Genomic DNA, 26,257 nt, shown 5'->3' on the forward strand with positions numbered 1-26,257 from the left:
TGCCAGGGCGAACCATCGGCGCGCCACCTTCACTTACTCTTCAAACGGATCAAAATTAAACTCCGCCTCCCAAGCTTCAGGGTTGGTACCGGTCGGCACCGGCACCACAATTCCTTCCCAGAGATCCGGATCTCATCCTCCAAATTGTGGCCTTCAGAACCCAAGCCCACCGCATAAGTGGGTGTCTCCTCCACGAAATAGGCACCAGCTTGTTCCGTCGCCGAGCTAGCCGAGCTGAGCTGAGCCGAGCTAGCTGCGAACCGAGCCAGCTAGCCAGCCACGAGCATTTTATTCAGCCCTGCCTATATGCATCAAAAAGGGGAAAAGAAACGGCATAATAACAACGGCGCGTTTCCCTTTCTTCTCTTCATGTCACAGTAACAAGTTAACAACGACAAATAAATACGTACACACACACACATATAGGTCAGTGAGGGGAGTGAGTCCCACCACGTAGTATTACTATTACACAAGATTTTGTCGGAGCAGTGGTTGCACTTCAGTACCGGAGTCAGCGTTCCCGTTCTTTGCCTTGCACAAGTTCTTGAAGAAGCCATCCTGCTTTATACGCTGCTGCTCTTCCTTAGAAGTTGAAATGGAATCTGCCGAGTCCCCTGATGCCTGTGAAGCCAGCTTCAATGCACTGGAAGATGCATTCTGCACATGCTGTAGGCATACTTGCACAGCATCATGCACTCGCACGAAGCACCACGCAGCTCCTATCAAGTCAAGGATACCTGATCTTGATAGAAGTAGGTGCACCTGTCGGTTCGGGTTAGCTATGGCAATCTGCAATCAGTAAAAAAAAGGGTTTGAATACTGCTTACACACAGATTAGTGCAACAATGAAGTGTGCCCATGAGAAGAACCTGAATATGGCGTGCTTTGTATTCTTGGTGCAAGTCTTTAAGAGCTTGAACAGCACTCGAGTCAATATATGTAATAGCTGCATGACCAAAATATTTTATCATTTTAACAAGTGATTCAGAAAGCCCAATAAAAGCTCATAACTTTCTTTTCGAAACCAACACAACCGAGAACAATTTGTTGCACAAAGCAATGTTTCACGAGCCTCCCGTAAACAATGCAACAGAAAATAATGTCTTACGGGACATCTCGAGGATCACAAAATAGACCCTTCCAACGTCAAGTCCCCTGTTTGAATTTGGAAGGTTGAGTTCATACTCACGCAACCTGACAAAGGATTACAATTACCAGAAGAGCTTACGTTATATTGTAACAAAGACCATTTAATAGCACAATTGACAAAAAAACAGACCAATTAATTTACCTGTCTTTGATGTAGCTAATGTTGGCAAAGTAGATGGGTGCATCAATTCGAACTACTACTATCCCATTATACGTATAGGCCTCAGGGTACTGTAATATATTCCTGTATATAGTGGTGCCAGGTAAACGACCCAACACAGCTGTACGAGGTCCATGAAAATATGTATAAGCAAGGGAAGATCAGCCCCAACCAAAAAGTTAAAAATCTTCAACACAGTGACAGAAAGAACAATGATTCCAATGTATTAAATATTTCCAACTAATATATGTTCTCCCAGTACCATCAGGACTCAGGAGTACCACTTACTGGAGTGGCCTACTTTAGCAAAATTTGAAACATTAAATATATTTTGTGTTTGCAAGATTTGCAGAAGACATCAATGAATTGTTAATCAGATTGCCAGTGATATAATTTGTACTAGTAGAGTCTGGTTCTTCAGCCTTAGGGGAAAGGGGAGAGGGCGAGGTGTGCAAATAGACGGCCAGATGGAAAATTGGAAATAATGGGTAAACAGTGTCCAAGGATACTGGATGATCATGTCCATTAACACTTATGGTTGTTTAATCCCTAAAAGTGGACCAATATCCATTTCGACCCTGGGATTGAACCTTAGAGCCATCAAAGCACATATGTATCTTGTAAATTGCAACAGACCTATATTGCATTTATAAATACTTGCTAGTTCAAAATGCGAAACTCCAACAATACCATTTGGTAGATGGATATCCATTGATATCTATATGGTACTAAAGTTGAGATAATCATAGTGGGATATGAAGAAACTGGCCAACTAATCCCCATAATGTATGCCAGATCACAGCTGATGACTTTGTGGTAGAGTTCTCATAAAAGTCATCACAAACTCTAATGATTATTCCCACATAACATTCCAAAATCTGACATGTGAATGTATGACTTCGTTGAGTGATCAATTATGGTTTCATTGAATCACTAGCTGAAACGAACATGGCACCATTTATGCCATTTCGAGTGATTTTGGTGATCGAATGACAACACAACACTTGGACTAATATGATTGTTAAGATGACCATTCTCAGCCTTTTAGGTTCAAGTGATGACAAAGAGAAAGAGAAGATAGGCGTAGCAAGGCCCGAGCCTAAGCATCGGTGCATCCGACTCTTGTCGGAAGAACCGACGCTATGATGTTTGGTGCAGAAGGGAATCAAAGCCAAGTCAGCCTATAGGCACCAGTTGAACCGACGGTCCAAGAAAGGGCATCGGTGCATTGGGCGTACTGTGTACCAGAGACGATGTCAAGTGCCCAGGAGAAATTTCTTCAACACCGGTTCAACCGACGGTGCATCGGAGTATTGCGTCGGTGCATTGATGTCAGCAGAAAAGAAGAGGACTGTGAGTGACCGGTTTAACCGACGGGCAAGCATCGGTTCAACCGGTGATCACTGTGTCAGCAGTCAGAAGTTCAACGGCTACTTCGTGTCTTAGAGTGACTGGATGAACCGACGCTACCCCTGCCAGAGGCATCGGTTCATCCGATGATACGCAGATTTTCTGCTGACCGTTGGAGCAACGGCTACAAGACTTGGTGGCCTATATATATGCCTCACCCCGGCCATTTGAAAATTGCTGGAGTTGCTGGACATCCCACACACACCCAAGAACATCTCCAAGCCATACAAAAGCATCAAGATCATATCCTTAGCCCTTAGCACACTTTGAGAGTGTTGTGTAAAGGATTAGCTCTTAGTGAGTGAAATTGCAAGGCTTCGAGCCTTTGTGCTGTGGTTCTTTAGCGAACCAAAACAAGAGCTTGGTGCGCCGGCACCTTGGAGCGTGAAGCTCGCCGGCAACGTCATCGACTCTCCGACTTGGTGTGGAGCGGCGACGACATCTTTGTGCGGGGGACGTGGAGACCCCCATCCTTTATGGAGAAGCTCCTTAGTGGAACCCGGAGCCAAGGTGACCGTGATTGTGTTCACGGAAGAGACTTGGTGGCCGAGTAGCAATACTCTTAGTGAGTGCTACAACAACGTGGATGTAGGTGTGCATTTGTGGCTAACCGAACCACGGGATAAACACCCGCGTCAAGAGTTTGCTATTTCCTATCCCGCTCATTAAACTTCCGCATTTCTACTAGCAATTTGTGTGCCTTTACTTTCATAGAATAGTTTCTTCATAGGAAAGGCTATAGGTTGCTAAACTCTTTTGGGATAGGGGTTTCACACTAGAACAACCTAGTTGCACATCTAGATAGCATGTTTTAGTTTAAGTTTTGTGCAAACTAGTTGGAGCCATAGGTCTAAGTTTTTATTAGTGCCTAATTCACCTCCTCCCCCTCTTAGGCTAGAGCACCCGATCACTTTCACTAGTCATTATCTATCAAGATAATAGCTCTTGTATTGTTTGGATGCAAATGGGTCATGTGAGTGCGGTATCACTAGATTGCCCACAAAGTATTTTATTCTCATGTATATCAACACATTTGAGGGATAAACATCTTGCAAATAAAATATGCTATTGCTTCGCAACTTTATTCACTGAGTCTCTACCAACTTTCACACTTTAAAAGTGTTCTTAGAATTGGTATGCAATGACTTTGAGGTTTGCAAGGTTCAGGGGGAGTCTCCTCATAACATATTCATGCATCATGTTGAACTCTTTTCTTTTTTATGAGTTTTCGTCTCAAGGTTTCTCATATAAAAGTTTTTAATGAGGTAACATCAATATAAGAATATTTGTCATATCTTCTATTTTCCGCATCGGGGTTTTTTAATGAGGGAGTAGGTATTCAAGACATACTATGTAATATCTTCTCCCCTAAAAGGGTTTTTTAGATGATATAAAAGATACGCATTACTTTCTAAAATCTGCTAGGTTTGTGATTGAGCAATGACCATATATATGCCATATCATTTGCTTCTTTTTTTCTCCCCACTGGGTTTTAAAGGAGTTTTTGTGGCATATCCATGCACATGTTCCTCGTTTTTTTTTCCATAGGGTTTTTCTTGGAGGAATGTGGATAAGACAATGATTGACACAAGAGAATGCCATATCTCATGTTTTCCCCAACGGTGTTTTTCTAGAGATAAACAAGGCATAAATTACTCCTTAAACCCTCAGGTTTATGATAGAGTAATCAAAGAACAAATTATTCTTTTTTTTCCACAGGGTTTTTCAAAGGAATTAACAAACATGTTGATCTCAAGATGGACTCGGTCAAAGGGGGAGTGTTACAAAAGATCATTGTTAGAGTATATTAGACAACTCCGGATATGGTTAGTTCAGAATTGATTGTAATCCCGAGATAATCTTCCTTATCTCTAGGAGAGGCTACTTGCCCTCCAAGCCATGTACTCCTATATATACCGTCCAAGGGGCTCAATGCAATACATTGACCACATTATACGCATCCTACTTTCCTACATGGTATCACGAGTTAGGGTTTCGACCTAGGGTTCCGCTTCCGCCGCCGCGCCGCTCCCGGGGAGATCGATCTCCGCCGGGGGCAGCGCCCTCGTAGGATCAGCGCGCGGATCCCTCCGATCCGCCGCGCCGTCGCGTTGTCAAGCAGAGCCGATGGACCTACCTGCCGGTGGTGATTCGATCCCATCGGCTGCCTCGTCGTCCCTTCCCGGTCGACTCCTCCCATGCGCCGCCGCCCCCTCCCTCCTCCTGCACCTCCCCTACCGCTGCCTGGTACGCGACCACGGCTGCAGAGGAAGCACGAGGGGCACCTGGCTGCTGTGTGTTGGGAGTCGCCGGATCGGGCCAGGCTTCCGCGCCGCCGGTTGCTGGCAGCGCCCTCCGTCGAGATCCACCGCCCTCCACGCACCTCCACCGCGTCGCTTCACCGCCGTCGTTGGCATGTCGCGCCGCCGTGGGGGCGCCGCCCCATCTCGCTACCCCCTGCTGCTCGCTGCCGGTCGCTCCCGATCCGCTAGAGCACCCACGCTCCCCCTCACTGCCGGCACCCTGCTGCTTGGTCCTTCCAACCTGAGCGCGGGCCCTGCACCCTCGAGGGCGGGCGGGTGCCCAGCCAAGGAGTCCGGGAGGGACGGCTTCTCCTCTCCCCGTTGCCTTGATTTTTCCCTCTGTCAGTTGACCGGGGCAAGGAGATAAGGGAGGGGGAGGGAGCAGTGCTAGGGGCACCCGAGATTGTTCCCCAAGGTTCGTCTGCTGCTGCTGCTGCTATTTTTCTTTTCCCGATCTAAGATCGGTTTGCGTCGCCCTGCCGTTCGTCGCCGTTCATCGTTGACACTCCCGAAGGACGAGGTTGTTCTGCACCCTTCAGGCTGCAGCGACGACGTTCGTGATCAAGCCACCCTACCGATGTCGTCACCTTTTCAGGCGGTGGCGCCACTCGCCGCCGGTCTTCATCAAGCAGGCGCTTGATCCGCCTCCGCGCCTCCAGCTGTTCTCGCGCGGACATCGCCGCCGATGTTCCTGAAGGAAGACATCGTCGTCACCCCTGATCTGAGCGCGACACTTGCTGCAACCAGCGTCGTCGCCACCCCTGTCCTGAGCGTGACCTAAGTCGCAAACCGCGCCATCTACCATCGTCATCCGCCGCACCGTCCTGCTGCTGTCTTCGGCAAGAAGCTGCTGAGTTTGTGTACTCGAGCGCCTCGACGACACTTCGACCCGCGCCCCCTCCACGGTTTCGACCACGTCCACCTCGACTTCGGCTACTACGGCACTAAAGGGCTATCATTTGCATGAGTCTCCAGTCAAAGCTTTCGCACCGGTGTTCCGACTGCAGGGGGGATACGTCTCCATTGTTCTCCAGTCTGACCGTTCGTGTTGCTACCGCTACAACTGCAGGGGGATGTTAGAGTACATTAGACAACTCCGGATATGGTTAGTTTAGGATTGATTGTAATCCCAGGATAACCTTCCTTATCTCTACGAGAGGCTACTTGCCCTCCAAGCCATGTACTCCTATATATACCGCCCAAGGGGCTCAATGCAATACATCGACCACATTATACGCATCCTACTTTCCTACAATCATTATTGACCTCTTCCAGGCAGCCACCATGGGATTATGGCCATGGGTTTAAGGCTTTGGTTATGCCATGAACCAGCCATAAACCCACCTTATTGCTGACATTAGAGAGTGAATTCAAGGTCTATACTAATGTCATAGCATTAGTACTCCCATGTAATTCCTCTATATATAGAGACTATGAGATAAATGAGAAAGAAGGCAATTTTTACTATTCACAAGCTCCCTTTGAGGAGCTCTCTTTGTCTCCCATTTTCATATTATAACAGTATGGTTCTAGACCAGAGTGGGGGCTTGGGAAATAATGTAGCAATCATGGGTTGGGCTACATAGCTGCTCACGAGTCATCTTTTTCTTTATTAATGATTGCTAGCTTCCTGTATGTGTTAGATCTAGAGATTTTCTGTGGTCTTTTCGCTTTATTTACATGATTTGTTCACTTGTTTATTTATTAGATAAAAGAGCGTACCCAGTGCCATAGGCTTCCCGCACTGTGCGGGGTCTGGGGAAGGGTTGTTTATTTATTAGATACACTGAAATATTTAGTTTCTCCAATTCCAGTTTGCAAATTGGAGATGCACCCCTTAACTATTCTTTCTTTTAAAAAGATGCAAATGTAAGACAAAACCCTGAATCTAACGATCCATAATCCAGGGAACTATGGCACTATTTAGCTGACTGGAACCATCTCTCATACCTATATGCGGATTTGCCGACTCATGGATCACAAAGGCCAATGAGAATCCAACCTACAAAGGAAAATGTTAAAGTTAACAAGATGTGGCTTTGATGTCAAATTTGACAAATCTGTGATCAGTTGAAAATAGATGGCTATCGAGTTACCCCAACAAGGACACCAATTTCAATGCCAAAAACTAATGTTGTGATAAATGTGATTGCCCATAAAAAGAAATCCTTCTTATCAATACCCCACAAGAAGATGGCCTCTTCATAATCTACCTGGATATTACCAGTACACCAATATCCATGAGAAATCATATGTGAAAATGTTTAACTCGCAAAACAAGAATTAAAAACAAGGAGAAAAATGCAACACGAACTATCTGTTTGAATCATTGTATGTGCTAAGTATGATATTAAAACGTCCTTACCAGTCCAGTAACAGCAGAAATCACAATTGCAGCCAATGCACACTGGGGAAAAGAAATTACGATCAAATTAGCATATACGTGTACTCTGGTTTACATAATTTATTTACCATAGCAAACCCAAAACATACATTTTTCTCAGACACACAGGAGAGCTGTGTATCATTGCATCAAGAGAAGTAAAAAGGCCAAAATAGGCAGGTACAACCATTTGTAGCAAGAAGTAGAAGTCAAACATACACTCAAAATGATGAACATTTACACAGCACAGCTGTGAAGTGGGTGCTGTAGTGGTACTGTGGCCACAAAATATCTATTCAGGAGTTATTTGAACCCACTTGTGTGCCCCTACTAGATGACAAAGTAAATATCTTCCATGTTAGTTGGATTTATGTCCTTATCATCCAAGATTACAAAGGAGCACTAATAGGTGAAGCAGCAGCAACAGACACTGATCCTCTAGGAGCAGGTGTTGTCCCATTGTGTCATGATAGTTTCATGTCATTAGTTTTTCTTTTTTTACTTTGTTTTATGTTGTGCATGTCTTAGCTATGCATAGGCTGGAAGTGGTCTTGGTTCGGTTGTATCATATTGATGTAATGTTCCAAGATCAATAGAGATTCCTTTATCAAAAGAAAAATAACAGAGACTATGTTCTATCAGCCGTGTCCAATACCTTAATCCTTTTCAAACAATGCTGTATACCTATGTATGGCAGTTATCTCGAAACAGTCACAAGACAAATTGCTAAGAGTGCGCGAAGCAGAAAATTTGATAGATAAAATAAAGGGGTTCTAGACAAAAACACACACACAAAGGTTATGTTTAAAACAGAGAACCATAATGACATATATCCGTCATACCTGAGGTATGTCACTAAATAACGGTGTCATAAACAAGAGAGCACCACCAATGATTATGCCCATTATGATTCCAGATAACCCGGTTTTCGCCCCACTTTCATGATTCACAGCTGACCTAGAAAAAGAGCCTGCATGGACAGACAGCAATATTAGATTTGAAAGTTTTGCTCTAGCAGCTGAAACACGATATTCAGATCAAGTTGAGCACTAGGTTATTCCTCATTATATATTGATAAAATATTTTACCTGTGGCAGGATATGCAGAGAAGAATGAACCACAGATATTTGCTATACCCAAACCAAATAACTGTGCCAATGAAAACATGAATGCAACAGTTACTTTGAATAAATTATATTGCAAGGGAGAAAAGGCACATTTCTAAATACAAAAGCACATATAGTTCCATATATTTCTGTAAACCAAATTTGTTATTAAACCATTGTAAATTTGTGAATCGTTAAAGCACCTTTGAGGTAGCAGTTGAGTTTGTGCAATAATTTACTAAGATTTCATATGCTAAAAAATAAAGAGATCAAAGATATCACACTAGCTCAAGCATAATATGCTTTGGTGTAAAATTACATCTGGCAACAATGTTCATCAGCTTCTAGCAACAAACAGGTTAGTTATTGACAATGGCTTGCCTCTTTGTTGGAGTCCAACTCATACCCATTCTTTGCCGCCAAAGCTTTAGCAATACCAACAGATTCCTGAATCATATGGTCAATTTCTTAATAGTCACTAAGGAAAGTTAAGAAAAGTAGTTCTAAACAAATTTCTTACCAAAATAGCAACACCAGTGATAAGTACTGCTGTTGGCGTAAGCGACAATACATGCTCAAATCCTCGAGGAATGGAGAACTTGGGAAGACCTTGTGGTATTTCACCAACCTAAAACAGGAGAGATAGAGCTTTACTTGTGATGTAGTTGTCCATCATAGTGTGGTATATTTTGACATAAGCATGGTAATAAATCAAGTCATTTTTTACATAACTATAATTATGTGTCTAATCTACCAGAAAAATCCATAATTAAGATCTTTTTGAAGAAACTACTATATAATTAGTGGAGCCCATTGCACTATATAATACCAGGTTTAATCATTGCTATTATCTTCTACTGTATCTAAACAGTATGCTGCACCGACAGCAAACATAATTCGAGGCACATTGTCTCTTCTTCAGTGTACGCAAAAGCTTCCTCCATGTCATTGAGATTTCATGTACCATTTTACACTATCATGAACTGGCGAACCGGATCAAGCAGAAAACAACCAATGCACAGCTGACTTTGTTGCCTTGTTGGTATGGCATATGGTATGGCTTTTATCAAATTTGAGTGAAGCATGGTAATAAAAAACATAATCGACATGTATAGCCTCAAAACATTAAATAATTATGTTATCAGATTAAATTTGCAATTTGTTCTTGTAAAGACCATGCATGGTTTATATCTCCTAACCAAACTACAAATAAATAAGCTGATGAGCTTATCTCACCACTGGTATGGCTGGTGGATGGAAAATTTTAACAAAAATTGTTCCAAGCACAACTGCTGTAAGAGGGCCTGAAGCTCTTAGGAAACGCAATCTCTTATTAGATTTTCCCTGCAAGGTTTTAGGGTCACAAACATGAAACAACAATAATGGAACATAATATAGTGAAAATTTCTATGATAAATAAAGAAATTAAAACGTACAAGATTTTTCATAGTTAGAAGAACCACAAGAAAAGTTGATCCCATGACAAATGGAGGCCAGGAGAACTGCGAAAAGGAACTAATATTATTAGGCAGTGTGAATAAGCATGGTTGGTTACAATGTAGTCTAGGCAATATGGACAGTAGGGTGTTAGAAGTAAGCATAGTTCACTACAGTTAAAGGAACATAACAAATTTTAATTTACAAGGGCAATACAATTTAAATCTTAGTCTCATTAAGTTGTTCCAATAATCAGATTTTTGAAACGATACATGACTGCTAAGAATAGTGACACAGAAATTGTTGAGTCTAGAAAACTTGTTAAAATATTTTTTTCTCGAACACGCAGGAGAGCTGCGCATCTTTGTATTAAGAAGAAGAGAGTGGCCAATTTACATCACCGATCACCCACCTTGGGCCAGAATGGGTGACGGTTGAGCAAGAATCCTAAAAGATTTACAGAAAAAAAAGTAGAGAGGTAGGACCTGACCAAACACCCTAATGGCGTCTTCACTCTATCTGTTGTACACGCAGGGCCTTGAGCCCCTTAGCTCCTGCAGCTATCCAAAGCTGCAATTCATCCTTATAGGCTTGCAAAGCAACTTGGAGGCAGGGAGCTAGTCCATCAAAGACACATGCATTACGGTGTTTCCAAATGATCCAAGCACCTAGTATGACCAGTGAATTGAAACCTTTTTTGTGCTGTTTAGGGACTTTCCTCCAAGCTCTCAACCACCAATCAGCCAAAGAAACGGTTCTTCGGCTAGGGACTAATGCGACCAAATTCAAGGGCTGCAAGACAGCAAACCAGAATTGTCTAGCAAAAACACATGTCGTGAGGATGTGTTGTACTGTTTCCTCCTCTTGATCACAGAGGGGGCAGTGATCCGGGTGAGGGAGACCTCTTTTTTGTAACCGGTCAGCTGTCCAACAGCGATTCCGGATTGCTAGCCAAATAAAAGTTTTGCATTTTCCGGGAGCCCAAGATTTCCACAAACGCTTCCAAGGTTCAAATGTAATGGAACCAAAGAAGAAGGCTCGGTAGGCTGATTTAGTAGAGAAGGAACCTGAGGATTCCAACTTCCAGTGGTGAACATCCTCCAAATCATTAAGTGTAAAATCTGAAACTAGATCCCATAGCTGCAGATATTCAACTAGCCCAAGCCAACCAAGTGCCCCTTTTATGTCAGAAACCCAAGTTAGATTGAGGAGGGCATCAGCCACAGTCCTTGTTCTTCTTATTTTGGGGGGAACACATTTGACAACATTGGGTGCCAATTTCTCCAAGTTCTCTCCCAGAAGCCAATGGTCAGACCAGAATAATGTATTCTCACCATTACCGACATTGGTTACAACCGAGATGGCAAACATGGCCGAGGTGTTCGAGTGTACCGGGATTTCCAGGCCGGCCCATGGTCGATCAGGTTTTGTTTTTCCTATCCAAAGCCACCTCATTTGTAGTGCCCATCCCATGACCTCAAGGTTATGGATACCGAGTCCTCCTAGTTCGAGTGGCCGCATGACCTTCTCCCAAGCCACCAAGCAACAGCCACCATTGACCTCTTTTCGTCCCTTCCATAAGAAGCTCCTTCTGATTTTATCGATGGCTTTAATGAACCACTTAGGAACTTTCAGTGCCACCAGTAAATAGATTGGGACTGCCGAGAGAACAAAACGTACCATGACAGCACGACCAGATAAACTCATAAGTGAAGCCTTCCATCCAGGTAATTTGTTGGCAATTTTTTGCTCAATCCATGTCATCAGATCACCTTTTCTCAGTTTCTTATCCGAAATGGGCAGTCCTAAATAGGCAGAAGGGAAAGAAGCCGTAGTGCATTGGAGAGTACCACTGACCACTTCAATAATATCTCTATCACATTTGATGGGAATCACATTACTCTTATGGAGATTGGTGTGTAAGCCTGAAGCATTACCAAAAACTTCCAGTAGAGATTTTGTGAGTTGGAGATCTGCTTCATCTGGGTGAATAAAAAGAGCCACATCATCTGCATAGAGGGAGAGCCGCTGTCCAGTTGATTGCAGCGGTTTCAGCAGACCTTCCAAATCAGCCTGAGCAAACAAACTATTCAAAACATCCATAACGAGAATAAATAGCATGGGAGAGAGAGGATCTCCCTGCCTAAGACCACGCTGGTGGTAAATATAATCCCCCGGCTCACCATTCAGTATAATCTGTGTGGAGGCAGACTTGAGGAGATTGGCAATAAGTGTGCACCAAGAAGGCCCAAACCCCAAATGAGATAGGATCTCCAGCAAAAAAGGCCAAGCAACCGAATCAAAAGCTTTGGAAATATCCAATTTCAAGAAAAGACTTGCCACCTTGCGACGATGAAGAACCTTGATGGTTTGTTGGACTAGCATGAAGTTGTCATGGATGCATCGGCCTTTTATGAAGGCGCTCTGATTAGAAGCCACCATGTTGTCAAGGAGAGGAGCAAGTCTGTTGGCCATCAGTTTTGTGACTAGTTTAGCAAAACTATGTACCAGACTAATTGGTCTATAGTCTTTGGCTTCTAGTGCTTCAGCTTTCTTGGGAATCAGGGTGAGGTAGGCTGAGTTTAAAAGTTCAAGCTTCCTTGCATCCCCCTGCTGCAAGGTCAGAAGAGCTGCCATAAAATCAGTTTTGATTATAGACCAGCAAGACTTGTAGAATCTTCCAGTGAAGCCATCTGGCCCTGGGGCCCTGTCTGCTGGTAATGAGCTGATTGTTGTCCAAACTTCAGTTTCAGAGAAAGGTGTATCAAGTGCTGAAAGATCAAAGCCAGCTCTGTGAAAAGCCTCAAGATTTAAGGTGGTTGTTCTCTCTGCAGCTGTACCTAGAATTCCATCAAAAAAATCGAAGAGAATCTGATGTTTTTCCTGCTGTGTCGTGACCACATGATCTTCAGTTTTTAGCTTCGAAATATAGTTCTTGTATTTTCTGAACCTGGCTTGTTTGTGGAAGAAAGAGGTATTGGCATCACCATCCTTCAAGTACCTCACCCGAGAACGTAATCGAGCAATTGTCCTTTCGAGGGAAGCTAGGGCAAGACAGTGACTTTTCAGTTTTCGTCTCAACCAATCTTCATCGTCAGAGAGGAGCCGATGATCTCGTGCCATCTCAAGATGATGTAAAATATGCCGAGCCAATGCGAGCTGCTCCTTGATGTTCCCAGTTTGCTTTTGGCTCCAAGATTGTAAGGCCCTGGTTAGCCGTTTCAGCTTGATAGAGATTCGTTCAAGGCAACAGCAGGGCTGTACTGGTTCCTCCCAAGAGTGTAGAACCGCCTCATGAAACCCAGGTAAATTAGGCCAAAAACTCTCAAAGTGGAATCTCCTTTTGCCCAAAATTCCTTCTTTTAGACCCAAGATTAGGGGACAATGATCTGACATTTCTGTGGCTTGGCTTTGCAATAAGCTCTCAGGGTAAATATCTTCCCAATCATTAGTACACAGTACTCGATCCAGCTTGACTAGTGTGGGCGACTCTCGTTCATTCGACCAAGTATATCTCCTTCCTAATAGTGGAATTTCCTTAAGTTCCAAATCATTGACAAACCGGCGAAACCGTCCCATCATGGCTCTGTTAATATTGTCATTGTTCTTATCTTCAGAGCTATATATCATGTTAAAATCCCCTGCTAGCATCCAAGGTCCCGGACATCCTGCTCGGACCTCACGTATCTCCTCCAGAAAGGAGATCTTATCAGCATCATGTTGAGGGCCATATACTCCTGTGAGCCACCACGAGGGATCATCTTTGCTGCTGAGTAGAACTGATACTGAATATTGGTTGACAAAGTGATGGTCGACTGAGAAGGATCCATCCCGCCAGGCTATCAAAATGCCACCTCTTGTTTGCTGTGCCGGCAAGAAAACAAATTGGGAGAAATCACGCCCAAGGAAGGAGACTACACCACGTTCTGTAACATGTGCCAACTGGTTTCCTGTAGACAGATCACAGCTGGTTTGGATGCATTGACCATTTTCCTAAGGTTGTCTCTTCGTCCCTTGTCATTGAGACCCCGAACATTCCAGATTAAAATGCTGGTTCTATCCATTAACAAATAATGAAAGCGACCAGACAAAGGAAAAAAGGCCTGATGCAACTCAGATCACAATAGTCGAGTTGGCTGCAATCCGGGCTTGCCCCTCAGGTGGGACATCCCAACCAAACAAGGCAGATAACGCGGTAACATGGTCACAGCCTAGTAGGTGATTGTAGAATTTGGAATAGCGTTCCAATGCCTCATCAGAAATCCTCCCCTCATCATCTGTCAGCCCAAGTTTTCTGCAGACCGTAGAAGCTGAAAACCTGTCCGTTTCTGGTGGTAGGTTGGCGATCCGGCGGCTGCGACGCGGCAAGCTCACCGGCCTAGCAGTTTTCTTTCTTCGCTTCTGGATGGTTGGAGCCGGCACGATGGCTTCCACAGGCTTGACGATCTTGTTCAGGAACTCTGTCATCTTGGGCGAGCCTTCTTCACGTTTCCTCGGTTTCCGAGTGTAGACAATCAGATTGTCCGGTAGAATCCTGTGAGACAGCTCCGACGCGACCAGCTGGTTCACGGGCGTGGTCATGATCATAGCCGGCGGAGCTCTCGTCCCTCCCGGCAGAGGGGTGGTCTCAGCCAGCAGGGGAGTGGTCACCACCGGCAAAGGATCTTCATCAATGCTGCGTGAAGCAGGAACCGGGGCGCCGGTCAAGGGAGCAGATGCCACAGCATCGTCGCCGACGGGCATCGGGCTGGGACACCGTTGTAGACGACAGCCAGCCGGTTCCTCAGGCGTCGAGGCCCTCGGTGCAGACGCCGGGGCAACTGGAGTAAAAGCAACCACCGAAGGCTCCTCGTCAATCTCGCGTGATGCAGGAGCCGGGGAGACAGGCGCATCCACCAAAGGATCTTCATCAATGCTGCGTGAAGCAGGAACCAGGGCGGCGGGCGTGGCCACCAAAGGATCTTCATCAATGCCACATGCCGCAGGAACCTAGGCGGCGGGTGTGGCCACCAAAGGATTATCATCAATCCCGCATGCCGCAGAAACCGGGGCGGCAGGGGTTACCGCGGCCGCTAGAGGTTCCTCGGTCACCATGCAAGTTGCAGGAACCTGGGCGACGGGAGTAATCGCAGCCGTCAAGGCGTCCTCGTGAAACCCGCGTGGTGTCGCGTGGAAGACAGAGCACTCAAAGCCAACAGCCGAACTGGAAACAACGCCTCGGGTGTTGGAGCAGCCATGCTTAACTTTCTTACTTAAATTTCAAGTAAATACAAACCAGAGGATTCCAGTGGATTATGAAATGAGGTCATGTCTACCTAAGCACTATAGGCGGGCTCAAGATCTGTAGTGTGTGTATTCAAAATTTCAAAAGTTAAAAAAAATTAAATGCTTAAACCATAATGTTTTACTGTCTAAACCATCACATAGGGCTAATTGCAGAAATAATTGATATTCAATGAATATCCTTGAATAGGCCTGGTCCCGCCCCTGACAAGGTGCTTGGTAATGTCAGGAACAGAAGATTCCACATCTACCAACACTCTCCCTTACGATTTTGTTAGAAGATTGTATTTCAGTCAGGCCCTTTGGGTCCTCTTGGCTGCAGCCGCACAGGCCCATTGGCCTTGTGCTCTTGTTAAGGTTTTATAGATGATTAATTAGGCAAGGATCTCATGTTTTGATGCTTTCTATAAACCAACCCTAGTACCTCCTTGCCTATATATGTAACCCGTGCTATGCACCCCATAATCAATCTACTATTTTCCCGAGTCATCTCTTTATCATGGTATCACGAGTCCGAGTTTCCACCCTCTGTCTCTTCCATTGCCCAAGCGCGCCCACCTTGGCTGCGCCGAGCCGCCGATGATAGGGACTCCAACTCCCTCCCCTCCCACCCTGGCCCACCAGCGCGACGCCGCCTTTGCTCACGACGCCCAGGCTGACCAGGAAGCAGCTTTGGCCGCCCAAGATCGCGACGCCGCTAACAAGCGCATGCGTGACGCCCTCGTCCACGCCGCGCAGGAGCGTGTGATCACCGGTAAACCCCCCCCCCCACACACACGCCACCTCCCTCCAGGAAACGACAATGACAACGCCACCTCCCTCCAGGAGACGACAATGACAACGCCACTTCTCCAACCATGGTGATCGCGGTGTTCCCGACGCCATGCTGCTCCATGAGGCCACCGCCATCTCGAATCTCCACGCTCAGGCCGTCACCGAGCAGAACCTCCGAAATCTCATCCCCTTCGTGCTGGACATCAACTCCGACAACTACACATGCTGGTGCGAGTAGTTCCTTCTGATGCTTAGCAAGTTCTCCCTCGAGCGCCACGTCTTCATCAACAGCACCGCCACCACCTCCCCGAACTGGACGCGCATGGACTGTGTAGTCATGTCCTAGATCTTGGGCTCCATCTCCAACGACCTCGTCGACATGGTGCTGTCCTCTAGCTCCACGACGCATGTCGCAAGGCTTGCTGTTGAGACCCAGTTTCTTAACAATTGCGAGACGCATGCCCTCTACCTCATCGCCTAGTTCTGCACATTCGTGCAAGTATGGGTGGGCAGAATACCCGAAACCCGAACCCCGAACCCGAAAAACCCGAGCCCGAACCCGAAAAATCCGAGCCCGAAAAACCCGAACACTAATTCGGGTTTTAACCCACGATATCCGAAATTATTATGGGTAGTTCGGGTTTCAAACCACGGTACCCGAATTACCCGAAAACCCGAATAGCAGCCCAACCCAAATATTTCAGTCAGCCTAGCCCACCAAACCTCAGCCCAGCCCACCAAGCCATTCTCATTCCCATTGCAGGTAACCCTAGCCCCCACCCCCAAGCCTCCCACCGCAGCCCCCAGCCCCCACGACGCACCCACCCCCCATCCCCCAGCCCCCCCACCCCCCATCCCCCAGCCCCCCCACGCACATCCATCTCCTTCTCCAAGATTCCAGAGCAGCAACGCATGGCACCTCTCTTTTCCTCTTTGATTTCTTCCACGAGCAAGCTAGCAGCTGCAAACCGCCTCCCCCTAATGCTCTCTCCTCTGTTCTTCCCTGGCCTTTCTTTGCCTTTGCTGCCTCCTGCAATTAGAGCCGAGCAATCAGCCGCAAGCGCACCATGCCGACGTTGGCCGGAGTAAGGACATGGAGGAGCAGTGCGCCAATCCGCCAGCAGCTCGGCATCTAGCGACAACAACAGGTAGGTGACGAGTTGGAAAGAGAAGAGGCACTTCTTAAGGAGGGAGAAGGATTTATCGGGTAATTCGGGACTACCCGACCCAAACCGAAATTTTCAGGTACCCGAAATGTCGGGTTTCTATTTTTTCGGGTGCTTTTCGAGTATCAGTTTTGAAAACCCAAATTTCTAAATACCCGAATTACCCGACCAGAAACTTTCGGGTTACCCGAATGCCCACGCATACGTGCAAGGTGATCTTTCCATCGCAGAATACTGCAGACGTTTCAAGAGCATGGCTGATGCTTTGGGCGATCTGGGTGAACCGTCACCGATTGCACACTCGTCCTCACCATCATTTGAGGCCTCAATAATCGTTTTGGCATGATCAGCCTGCATCTCCGCCGTGGCCGCCCCTTCCCGTCGAGGACGCACGGGCCAATCTGCTGATGTAAGAACTCACCATGGCCAATCACCCCTCCGCGCCATCGATTTTTTGAGGCCAAGACTGATACTTCATTGTTCATCAACCGTCGAGAGTCCGAGACTATCTACTTGCTCTTGTATGTGGATGATATCGTGCTCATTGCTTCCAGCACCTCCCTCCTTCGTCGTACTATCTCTGCCCTCTAGCAGGAGTTCTTCATGAAGGACATCGGTGAGATGCACCATTTTTGGGGAGTCGCTATTCAGCGTAGATCTGGCTTATTTCTCTTGCAATGGCAGTATGTCTTGAATACTCTTCGGCAAGCTAGTATAGGCAACTGCAAGCCGTCTAGCACTCCTGTTGATACTCATGCCAAAGTGTCAGTGGCTGATGGGGCTCCAATCAGTGATCCGACTCGGTATCGCAGCCTTGTTGATGCTCTTCGGTATCTCACCTTCACTCAGCTCGACATCTCGTATGCAGTTCAACAAGTTTGCCTCCATATGCATGATCCCCTTGAGCCTCACCTATCAGCGGTTAAGTGCATCCTACGCTATCTGCAAGGGAACATTTGATCACGGTTTCCCACTTCGCCCTACCTCACCATAGAAGCTAGTGGTATAAGCTGATGTTGATGGGGCCAGTTGCCCTAATACGCACAAATCCACATCAGGTTATATTGTGTTCCTCATGGTAATCTGGTGTCCTGGTCGTTGAAGCGTCAGAATACAGTTTCTCGCTCTAGTGGCCAATGATGTTGTTGAGGCTTGTTGGCTCCATCAGCTCGTTCACGAGTTTCACAGTCCTCTGTCAAAAAGTACGCTGGTTTATTGTGATAACGTCAGTGCCGCCTACTTGTCAACCAACCTGGTTCAGCATCAACAAACATAGAATGTCGAGATTTATATCCACTTTGTTCGTGACCGAGTTGCCATCGGATTGACATCCACTTTGTTCATGACCGAGTTGCCATCGGTGATGTTCGCATTCTTCACGTCCCGACGACTTCGCATTTCGTTGATATTTTCACCAAAGGATTAACCACTTCAGTCTTCAACATGATCCCAACCAATCGTGGTCTCCTGATCCTGTTGCTATAAGTCAGTAAGACTAAGATATGGTTGGTGACCTATATGTTGTAACCTTTGCCTTGAGTTGCAACACGATTCAGTTTTATGCATGATTTCTCCACTATCACTTATCAATTCCCTTCCAAGACACGATTTAGTATGGACAATCCAATGCAATGCAAGATAAGGAGCAAAATGAAAAGGTAAAAAAATACTAAGAGAACAGTTAAGAATAATATAAGATGGGGAATAAGCAAAAAATAAAATCATGGGGACACAAGGAAACCCACCTGATCAGCTCCTGCAATTATGCTCTCAATAAGTGGTATAATTTTGCTGCTTCTTGTGACATTGTAACCTAAGAAATACTTGATCTGGGATAAACCAATAACAATGGCTGAAGCTGTAGTGAACCCAGATATTACAGAATGGCTAATGAAACGAATAAGCCAACCAAGCCTGTATACAGAATAAAACATATGAAATAGTCATATATTCTTAGTGAGAACAAGCATACCAATATGAAATATTTGTTCTGCTCCCCAAAATAAGAAAATAGTTAAGCCAGGGAGCATAGGATGAAGTCACACAATGCAAGGACAATTTAGGTCTACCAAACGGAAAAGTATGACTTTGCGTTGATATAACACTAGAGAACAGGAGCATTATTTATCTCTTTTTTCTCAAACATGTAGGAGAGCTGCGTATCGATATATTAAGAAGAAAAGGGTGTAAGGCTGTGTTTAGTTCGCGAAAAAGTTTGGGTTTTGGTACTGTAGCACATTTCGTTGTTATTTGACAATTAATGTCCAATCAGGACTAATTAGTCTTAAAAGATTCATCTCGTATGAAACAGTTATACTGTGTAATTAGTTATTTTTTTCAACTGGATTTAATGCTCCATGCATGTGTCCAAAAATTCGATGTGACGGATACTGTAGGAAATTTTTGGGAACTAAACAGGGCCTAAAGAAACCCAAAGTTACAGCAAAGGTTTTTGTTTTGAGCAAACCTGTACAAAAACCCATTACTATCAGAATTAGATAACTATTCTCTCAAGCACCGAGACCTAAACTAGACCAAGGACCCAACTGCTCTTGTGAGGGCACCAGGGCGAGGAGCTAAGAAATTCCTCGAGCCCCGGCTAAGATCCATAAACGCGGCTCCTCTCTGATCACATTGTAGACTGCATTCAAATCAGGTGGAGCGCCATCGAACACAACAATTGCGATGGTTCCAAAATCCAAACTGACCATGCACCTAGAATGATGATAGAATTTAGCCCATTTCTGACCTGACCTGAAACTCTCTCGCTCGCCTTTTCCCACCAAACATCAAAGGAAGTTTCATCAGGTTACGGGCTAGAATCTGCAAGCCCACACTTTGTAGCAGCCTGAACCAGAATTGCCGGGTGAAGACACAGGAAACGAGCAAGTGATCGATTGTTTCATCCATCTGATCACAAAGAGGGCAACACTCAGGATGTGGTAGACCCTTTCTGGCAAGTTGGTCCGCTGTCCAACACCTGTTGTGTGTAGCCAGCCACATGAAGAATTTGCACTTGCCCGGAGCCCAACTTTTCCATATCCTTTCCCAGGGCCTAAAGTGAGTGGGCCCAATAAACAGTCTCATAAGCAGATTTTTCTGATTACTGTCATGTCCTCAACTTCTGGTTGCAGCCATACCTCTGAGAGGAGCTCCATAAACCAAAATATTCAGATAGGACAGCGCGCCCCCCTTATATCTGAAACCCATTGTCTATTAGTGAGAGCTTCATTAACTGTTCTCTTCTTGGTCCGCGATATAATCTACGGGATCGTGCTGCTATTGCTCCTCCTGATAAATTGGGTTTTCCCCATGTAAGTGCTGCACTTGCTGTTGCTGAACCTTCCACTTACAAGGAAGCATCTGGTATTCTAGAGTGGCAGAATGCTATGTCAGAGGAGCTTGCTGCACTTGATCGGACAGGTACTTGGGAAATTGTTCCTTTGCCATCACATGCTGTACCTATTACATGAAAATGGGTGTTTAAAATCAAGACCAAATCAGATGGATCCCTTCAGAGGTATAAAGCTCGTCTTGTTGCTTGCGGTTTTCAGCAAACTCAGGGGAGGGACTATGAGGAGACTTTTGCACCCGTTGCACATATGACTACTGTTCGTACTATGATTGCAGTAGCTGCCCGTCGCTCTTGGACTATCTCTCAGATGGATGTCAAGAATGCTTTTCTTCATGGTGAATTACATGAGGAAGTTTATATGCACCCACCTCCAGGTGTTGATGTCCCTTCAGGACAGATTTGTCGTCTTCGTCGTGCTCTCTATGGCCTCAAACATGCTCCCCGTGCTTGGTATGAGCGTTTTGTCTCCGTGATAATAGAAGTTGGTTTTTCACCTAGTCCTCGTGACCCGGCTCTATTTATTCATACTTCTTCACGTGGTCGTACTCTGCTTCTTCTCTATGTTGATGATATGTTGATCACGGGTGATGATGCCGAGCATATTTCCTTGGTCAAGAGGCACCTTAGTCAACAATTTCAGATGACTGATTTGGGTCCCCTCAGTTATTTCTTGGGCATTGAGGTTCCACGATCTGACAAGGGGTATTACATTTCTCAATCTAAATACATTCAAGATCTGATTGCTCGATCTGGTATTACTGATACTCGGACAGCTGTCACTCCTATGGATATTCACTTGCAGCTTCGTCCTACAGATGGTACCCCTCTCGAAGATCCTGCTCGATACCGCCATATTGTTGGTAGTCTAGTATATCTCACAGTCACAAGGCCTGATATTGCTCACGCTGTTCATATTTTGAGTCAGTTTGTGAGTGCTCCAACTTTAGTTCATTTTGGACATTTGCTTCGTGTACTGCGATACTTACGTGGGACATCCTCTCAGGGTTTATTCTATGCTCATGACAACTCACTTCAGCTTCATGCTTATTCAGACTCCACTTGGCTAGTGATCCAACAGATCGCCGTTCTGTCTCTGGTTATTGCATTCTTCTTGGTTCTTCTCCTCTTGCCTGGAAGTCCAAGAAGCAAGCTGCTGTCTCTCGCTCTAGTACAGAGGCAGAACTTAGAGCACTTGCCACTACTACAGCTGAGATTGTATGGATTCGATGGCTATTAACTGATTTTGGAGTTTCTTGTGATACCCCAACACCTCTTCTTTGTGATAACACTAGAGCCATTCAGATTGCTAATGATCCTGTGAAACATGAACTTACAAAGCACATTGGTGTTGATGCTGCCTTTACACGTTCTCATTGTCATCAGAAAACTATTGCCCTTGAGTATGTTTCATCAGAGCAACAACTTGCTGATTTTTTCACTAAAGCACAAACTCGAGAACATCATCGTCTTCATTTGCTCAAACTCAATGCTTCATATCCGCCTTGAGTTTGAGGGGGGGGTGTTAAGGCCCATATGTTATCTAGGCCCATAGTGGCCCATACCCTAGCTACATATATGTCCACCTAGGACTAATGGAGATTATCACTTGTCTAATCATCCAAAGGTAACACGTGCTACCTTCTGAGATAAATGTTACTTTTGGATATGCGCTTTTCCCCTTCAATGTAAGACTTCATGTGCACTTTTGCTAAAATTACCAGGAATAGCACCTTAGCACTTTTGCCAAAACAATTGCGAAAGCTAACATGATAAATAGTAGATATTTTTAGCTAGCAGGTTAAATGTTAAGCTATTGGCATTGGCAGTGCTCTATTGCTCAAAGCCTCAGACAATAAGCAATAGATGATTATTTTCATGTTTCTGCCTTTGGAGTTCTGGAATTGCAGTACAAGGGTAAACCTGTATACATGTTTCAAACATTCTTCTCTGTAAAGGTCAACTTGAATACTTGAAATTTCAAATGCTCTGACATCAAAAATAAACAAGAGCTCCAATTTTCCTGGGTAAACAGAATTACCTTAGCAATCCCATCAAGCACTCCAATATCCCAACCATGAATGCAAGCAATATGGCTAATTCTGTGTACAGTTCACTAGATGAATTAACTATACCCCCAAGAACATTGGATACAAGCAGAGAAACAAGTGCCACTGGACCAACTGCTAGTTGTCGTGATGAGCCAAATATTGCATATAAAAATAACGGGACAAAGCCTGTGTCTGTTCAGAAGAAATGAAAAGATATTGTTTGCATTTACCAACTGAGATCACTTGAGAACATAAAGGAAAATATGGAGAAAAGCTTTAGATATTGGAACACTTACAGAGCCCATAAATTGGGTGAAGGCCAGCCAGCTTTGCATATGACATTGCCTAGAGTATAGCACAAGAAAAAAAAATATGCTCTAATATTGGGAGAAAAATTAAACAGACCACATTTAATACCATGATTCATCTAATAAGATGTCTCGACTATCATAGGCTTTGGCTATTTTATCGACCACATTTATGAACATAACATATTATCGAATATTTGCAGTTTGCAATAGAAAGATAATAGATAAATTTATCATTCTATTTAGGTTCAACAAAAGTGAAGGATGAACCCTATCGAAAGTTGCACCTAATCAAGCAGCAACAATGACATGGAAAAACTGTGGATGCAAGCAAACAATTGAAATTGTAATCCTGAAGTTTAACAACAGGCACAATCGACTTGTCAGTTAGGCAAGCTCCTGTCATTTAATAAATGTAGCTTTCATCTAAAAACTGAATGAATAGAGAACTATTGTTTACAAAGAACAATGTTTTTCTCGGAGCCACATGTGGGGGATGCGACCCCCGGGTACCCACAAGAAAGAAAGAAGATAGAGCCCTACCAGATCTCCTCATGTAACCCTACCCCCACCCCTAGGTTGGCACTTGGCACCTCAACACTCAAGCGCAGGGAGCAATACAACCAACCCCAATAGGATGTAAGGTATTACGCTACTCTAGCGGCGCAAACCTGTATAAATCTTATGTCCTCGCATCCCTACACTACCATCGACCTTCAGATCCAGTGATCCCCTCCAAACAATCCACCAGCTGAGGGGTATCCCTTGGTGTACTAATGGCATGGACAGCAACACAACATGACAACATAAAGGCAGGGCTCCATTAGTTATGCACCCAAAGAGCTTATACAAGGAATCTGCAAGATCTTCACGACAACAGCGCAACTTGAATAGCTCCATTAAGGTGCATTAAGACATTAGATATCAGAACCAGAACTCACAAAGCTCTAAATTTAGAATAGCCTTTTTTACAACATTCTGTGCTACTTCGGAACAAAAGGAAAACCAAACACACAGTCGTATAAAGACAGGCATAGGAGCAACCAATAAATTAAGGAGCTCATAAGGAAAAAAATCGGTACTTAATAAAACTACATAACAGAAATATTTTAGAACGATAATAGCAAAGAACACACGCCAAATTAGCTAGAGGATCTTTCTAATACGCGATTATTCTAAACTCTACAGCTGTGTCGATTGCAAATAATTTGCGACTTCGCGAAACTAACTATTGGAAGCTCTCCAAAGAGGTACTCAATCTCCTAAGCAATACAAAAATCCATATTATACCTGGGGCACAAGCATGACGCCAACGGTGATGCCCGCGGCGAGGTCAGCCTGGAGGTCCTCCTTCCACCTGTACTTCTGCATCCACGCCACGCACGGCAGGGCCGCCTCTGCCCATTCCACTGGCCTCATGCCCCGAGCCCTTCCCACCGCCGCCCACCACCAGGGCTGCGAGGAGGAGGAGAGCGACCCAAAACCCGGTGGGTGCCGCAGCGGTATCACTTTCACCGGCCTTCCGCCTCCGGACGCTGTGGCTAGTTCGCCGGAGCTCCTTGACGCGTAAGATCTCTCCATTTGATTTGAAAATTAAGAATCAACTGTGTTTATGGCTTCAATTGCGCGCCGGCACACAAAATTACGATGCGGGTGGGCACATGGGCGACGCGGGAGCCAGCAGAGAGATGGCCGGCGGGCAACCGAGGTGGAGGGGAAAGGGGGGACGGCCGGACGGGAGGCGGAAGCAGCGACGGCGAGGAATTTTCTTTTGTTTTTTTTTATATATATATAAGAGTAAACTGGTCGGCCAGCAGAATTCCGACTTGGGTTGGGAGTACCGCAGAGGAGACTCGTCCCCTCGAATGGCCACTGTATGTTTCCCTGCAATCACTTTTCAAAAATGTTTCCCTGCAATATGAACAGTGAGAACGTATCTAGTGTTACAAACGGTATCAACTTTAATTATATTTAAATTTGTACATCTAAAATTCCATAAAAAATGTGACTGAATAGAGCATGCAAACATTTATCATCATACAAAATTTGAGATGCAATTGAAATTTGTGTAATAAGAAACAAAAAAAGAGAAATCATCCTATAAAATAGTAGTGGGTTACGGGTCTAATGGTAGATATTTGCATGCTCTATCTATTAGTATTTTTTTTGGAATTTTAAATACACAAATTTAGATGCAATTAAAATTGGTAACACAGCAACACCACGTGATCGGCTGGGTCATCAATATTCAGAAGCCATTCGACTATCGTGATTGGACAACTGGTCCATAGGGTGGATCATTGAGGCGTTGATGTACACGTAATCCACGAATCTGAGCATCGTCCGGATTGTGGTGTACGTGGACGGGATGCGTGACCGGTGCATTTTAGGTGCGTGTGGTGGAGAACAAACTACGTACGGAAGAAAAAAATCTAGGTATTACTTTATCCGATTCAATTTTCTTTTTTTTTAAGAACCGATTCAAATTGTACATAGTTGGAAAATTCAAATATATAGTTCTTATTATATATCTAGATATACAGAGCAAAAATTATGTAATTCTATGTGCTAAAAATATATAGTTCTCTCCCAAATTATTAATCGGTTTGGCTTTTCTACCGGCACAATTTTTACTATGCATCTAGATATATAGCATGTGTCGCCCACCACCACCAGCACGGGCCACTCGGGCGACGGAGTAACCCTAGCCGCCATTGCCGGAGAAAGCTGCTGGAAGCCCGCGTGGCTCCCTAGAACAGTGGCAGGGAGCTCTCGCCCAGGAGGGTCGCAGGCGCCTCTGCGTAAGGATGGGACTCAGCGGCCGGGCGCGGCGGAAACAGCGCGAGGAGGTGCAGGGAGGCTGTCGTTGGGGGCGCTAGTGCTCAGATCCAACCCTCCCATGGCTTGGCGGCGGGACAGGCGCTCTGGATCCGGGCCTCCCACGGCAGCAGCCGCTTCTCCCCATGCGGACCCGGGCGGGATCCATCTGCCGGTGGGAGGCAGTGGCGGCGGCAGCCAGACGCAGGGCTAGGGCCAGGTGCCCTAGCGATCGGGTAGGCGCCCCTAAGGCAGGAGGCGATGCGTGCCCGTGGCTGCTGGCGGTAGGTTGATAGCGATGGCAGTGGGTGCTTGTGCCGGTGGTGGTGGGCAGCAACGGCCTCAACGTGCAGCGGTGTCACGCGAGCTGTGGAGGTAGGTCCGGCCCCATGTGTTGCCTTGTTGGAGGGTTGGCGGTTGACGTCTGTGTGGCTGCCGCGTGCAACCGATGTGTCGTTGCCCTCTGATGAGGCCTCTATGGGGCGGCGGGACAGCGGCGGGGACAACGGCGTTTGAAGGTGATGGATGATGAGGGGTCCGGCTTCTTGGCCCGACATT

The 26,257-nt window shown here is 45.4% G+C and overlaps 1 protein-coding gene across 2 annotated transcripts; it reads right to left on the bottom strand.

Annotated features, from left to right (window-relative positions):
- Positions 1–335: 335 nt before the first annotated feature.
- LOC120698521 (sulfate transporter 4.1, chloroplastic-like) lies at positions 336–24,705 on the bottom strand. Of its 2 annotated transcripts, XM_039982164.1 has the most exons (17): positions 24,173–24,705; positions 22,871–22,919; positions 22,565–22,766; positions 18,917–19,085; positions 9,948–10,013; positions 9,748–9,855; positions 9,032–9,139; positions 8,893–8,958; positions 8,494–8,554; positions 8,248–8,375; positions 7,388–7,429; positions 7,119–7,235; positions 6,973–7,024; positions 1,292–1,430; positions 1,109–1,194; positions 870–946; positions 336–789 (listed from the first exon to the last, which is right to left on the bottom strand). In XM_039982164.1, exons 1-17 carry the CDS (start codon positions 24,461–24,463, stop codon positions 466–468), a joined length of 2,085 nt encoding a protein of 694 aa, XP_039838098.1. In that variant the 5' UTR covers positions 24,464–24,705; the 3' UTR covers positions 336–465. The 2 variants fall into 2 exon arrangements, with proteins under 2 accessions (XP_039838098.1, XP_039838099.1); XM_039982165.1 differs by lacking the exon at positions 9,948–10,013.
- Between the last annotated feature and the right edge of the window lie 1,552 nt (positions 24,706–26,257).

This window comes from Panicum virgatum, chromosome 3K (assembly GCF_016808335.1).
Source record: "Panicum virgatum strain AP13 chromosome 3K, P.virgatum_v5, whole genome shotgun sequence".
NCBI classification, from domain to species: Eukaryota; Viridiplantae; Streptophyta; class Magnoliopsida; order Poales; family Poaceae; genus Panicum; species Panicum virgatum.

Bases quoted from the DNA above. Each gene is read 5' to 3' on its own strand.
- LOC120698521 (XM_039982164.1), bottom strand. From the start codon at position 24,463: ATGGAGAGATCTTACGCGTCAAGGAGCTCCGGCGAACTAGCCACAGCG. The intron at 10,014-18,916 runs GTGGGTTTCCTT...TCCTTTTCGCAG, and splicing joins TAATTGCAGGAGCTGATCAG to TTCTCCTGGCCTCCATTTGT. The intron at 7,430-8,247 runs GTATGACGGATA...TCTTTTCCCCAG, and splicing joins TATTTAGTGACATACCTCAG to TGTGCATTGGCTGCAATTGT.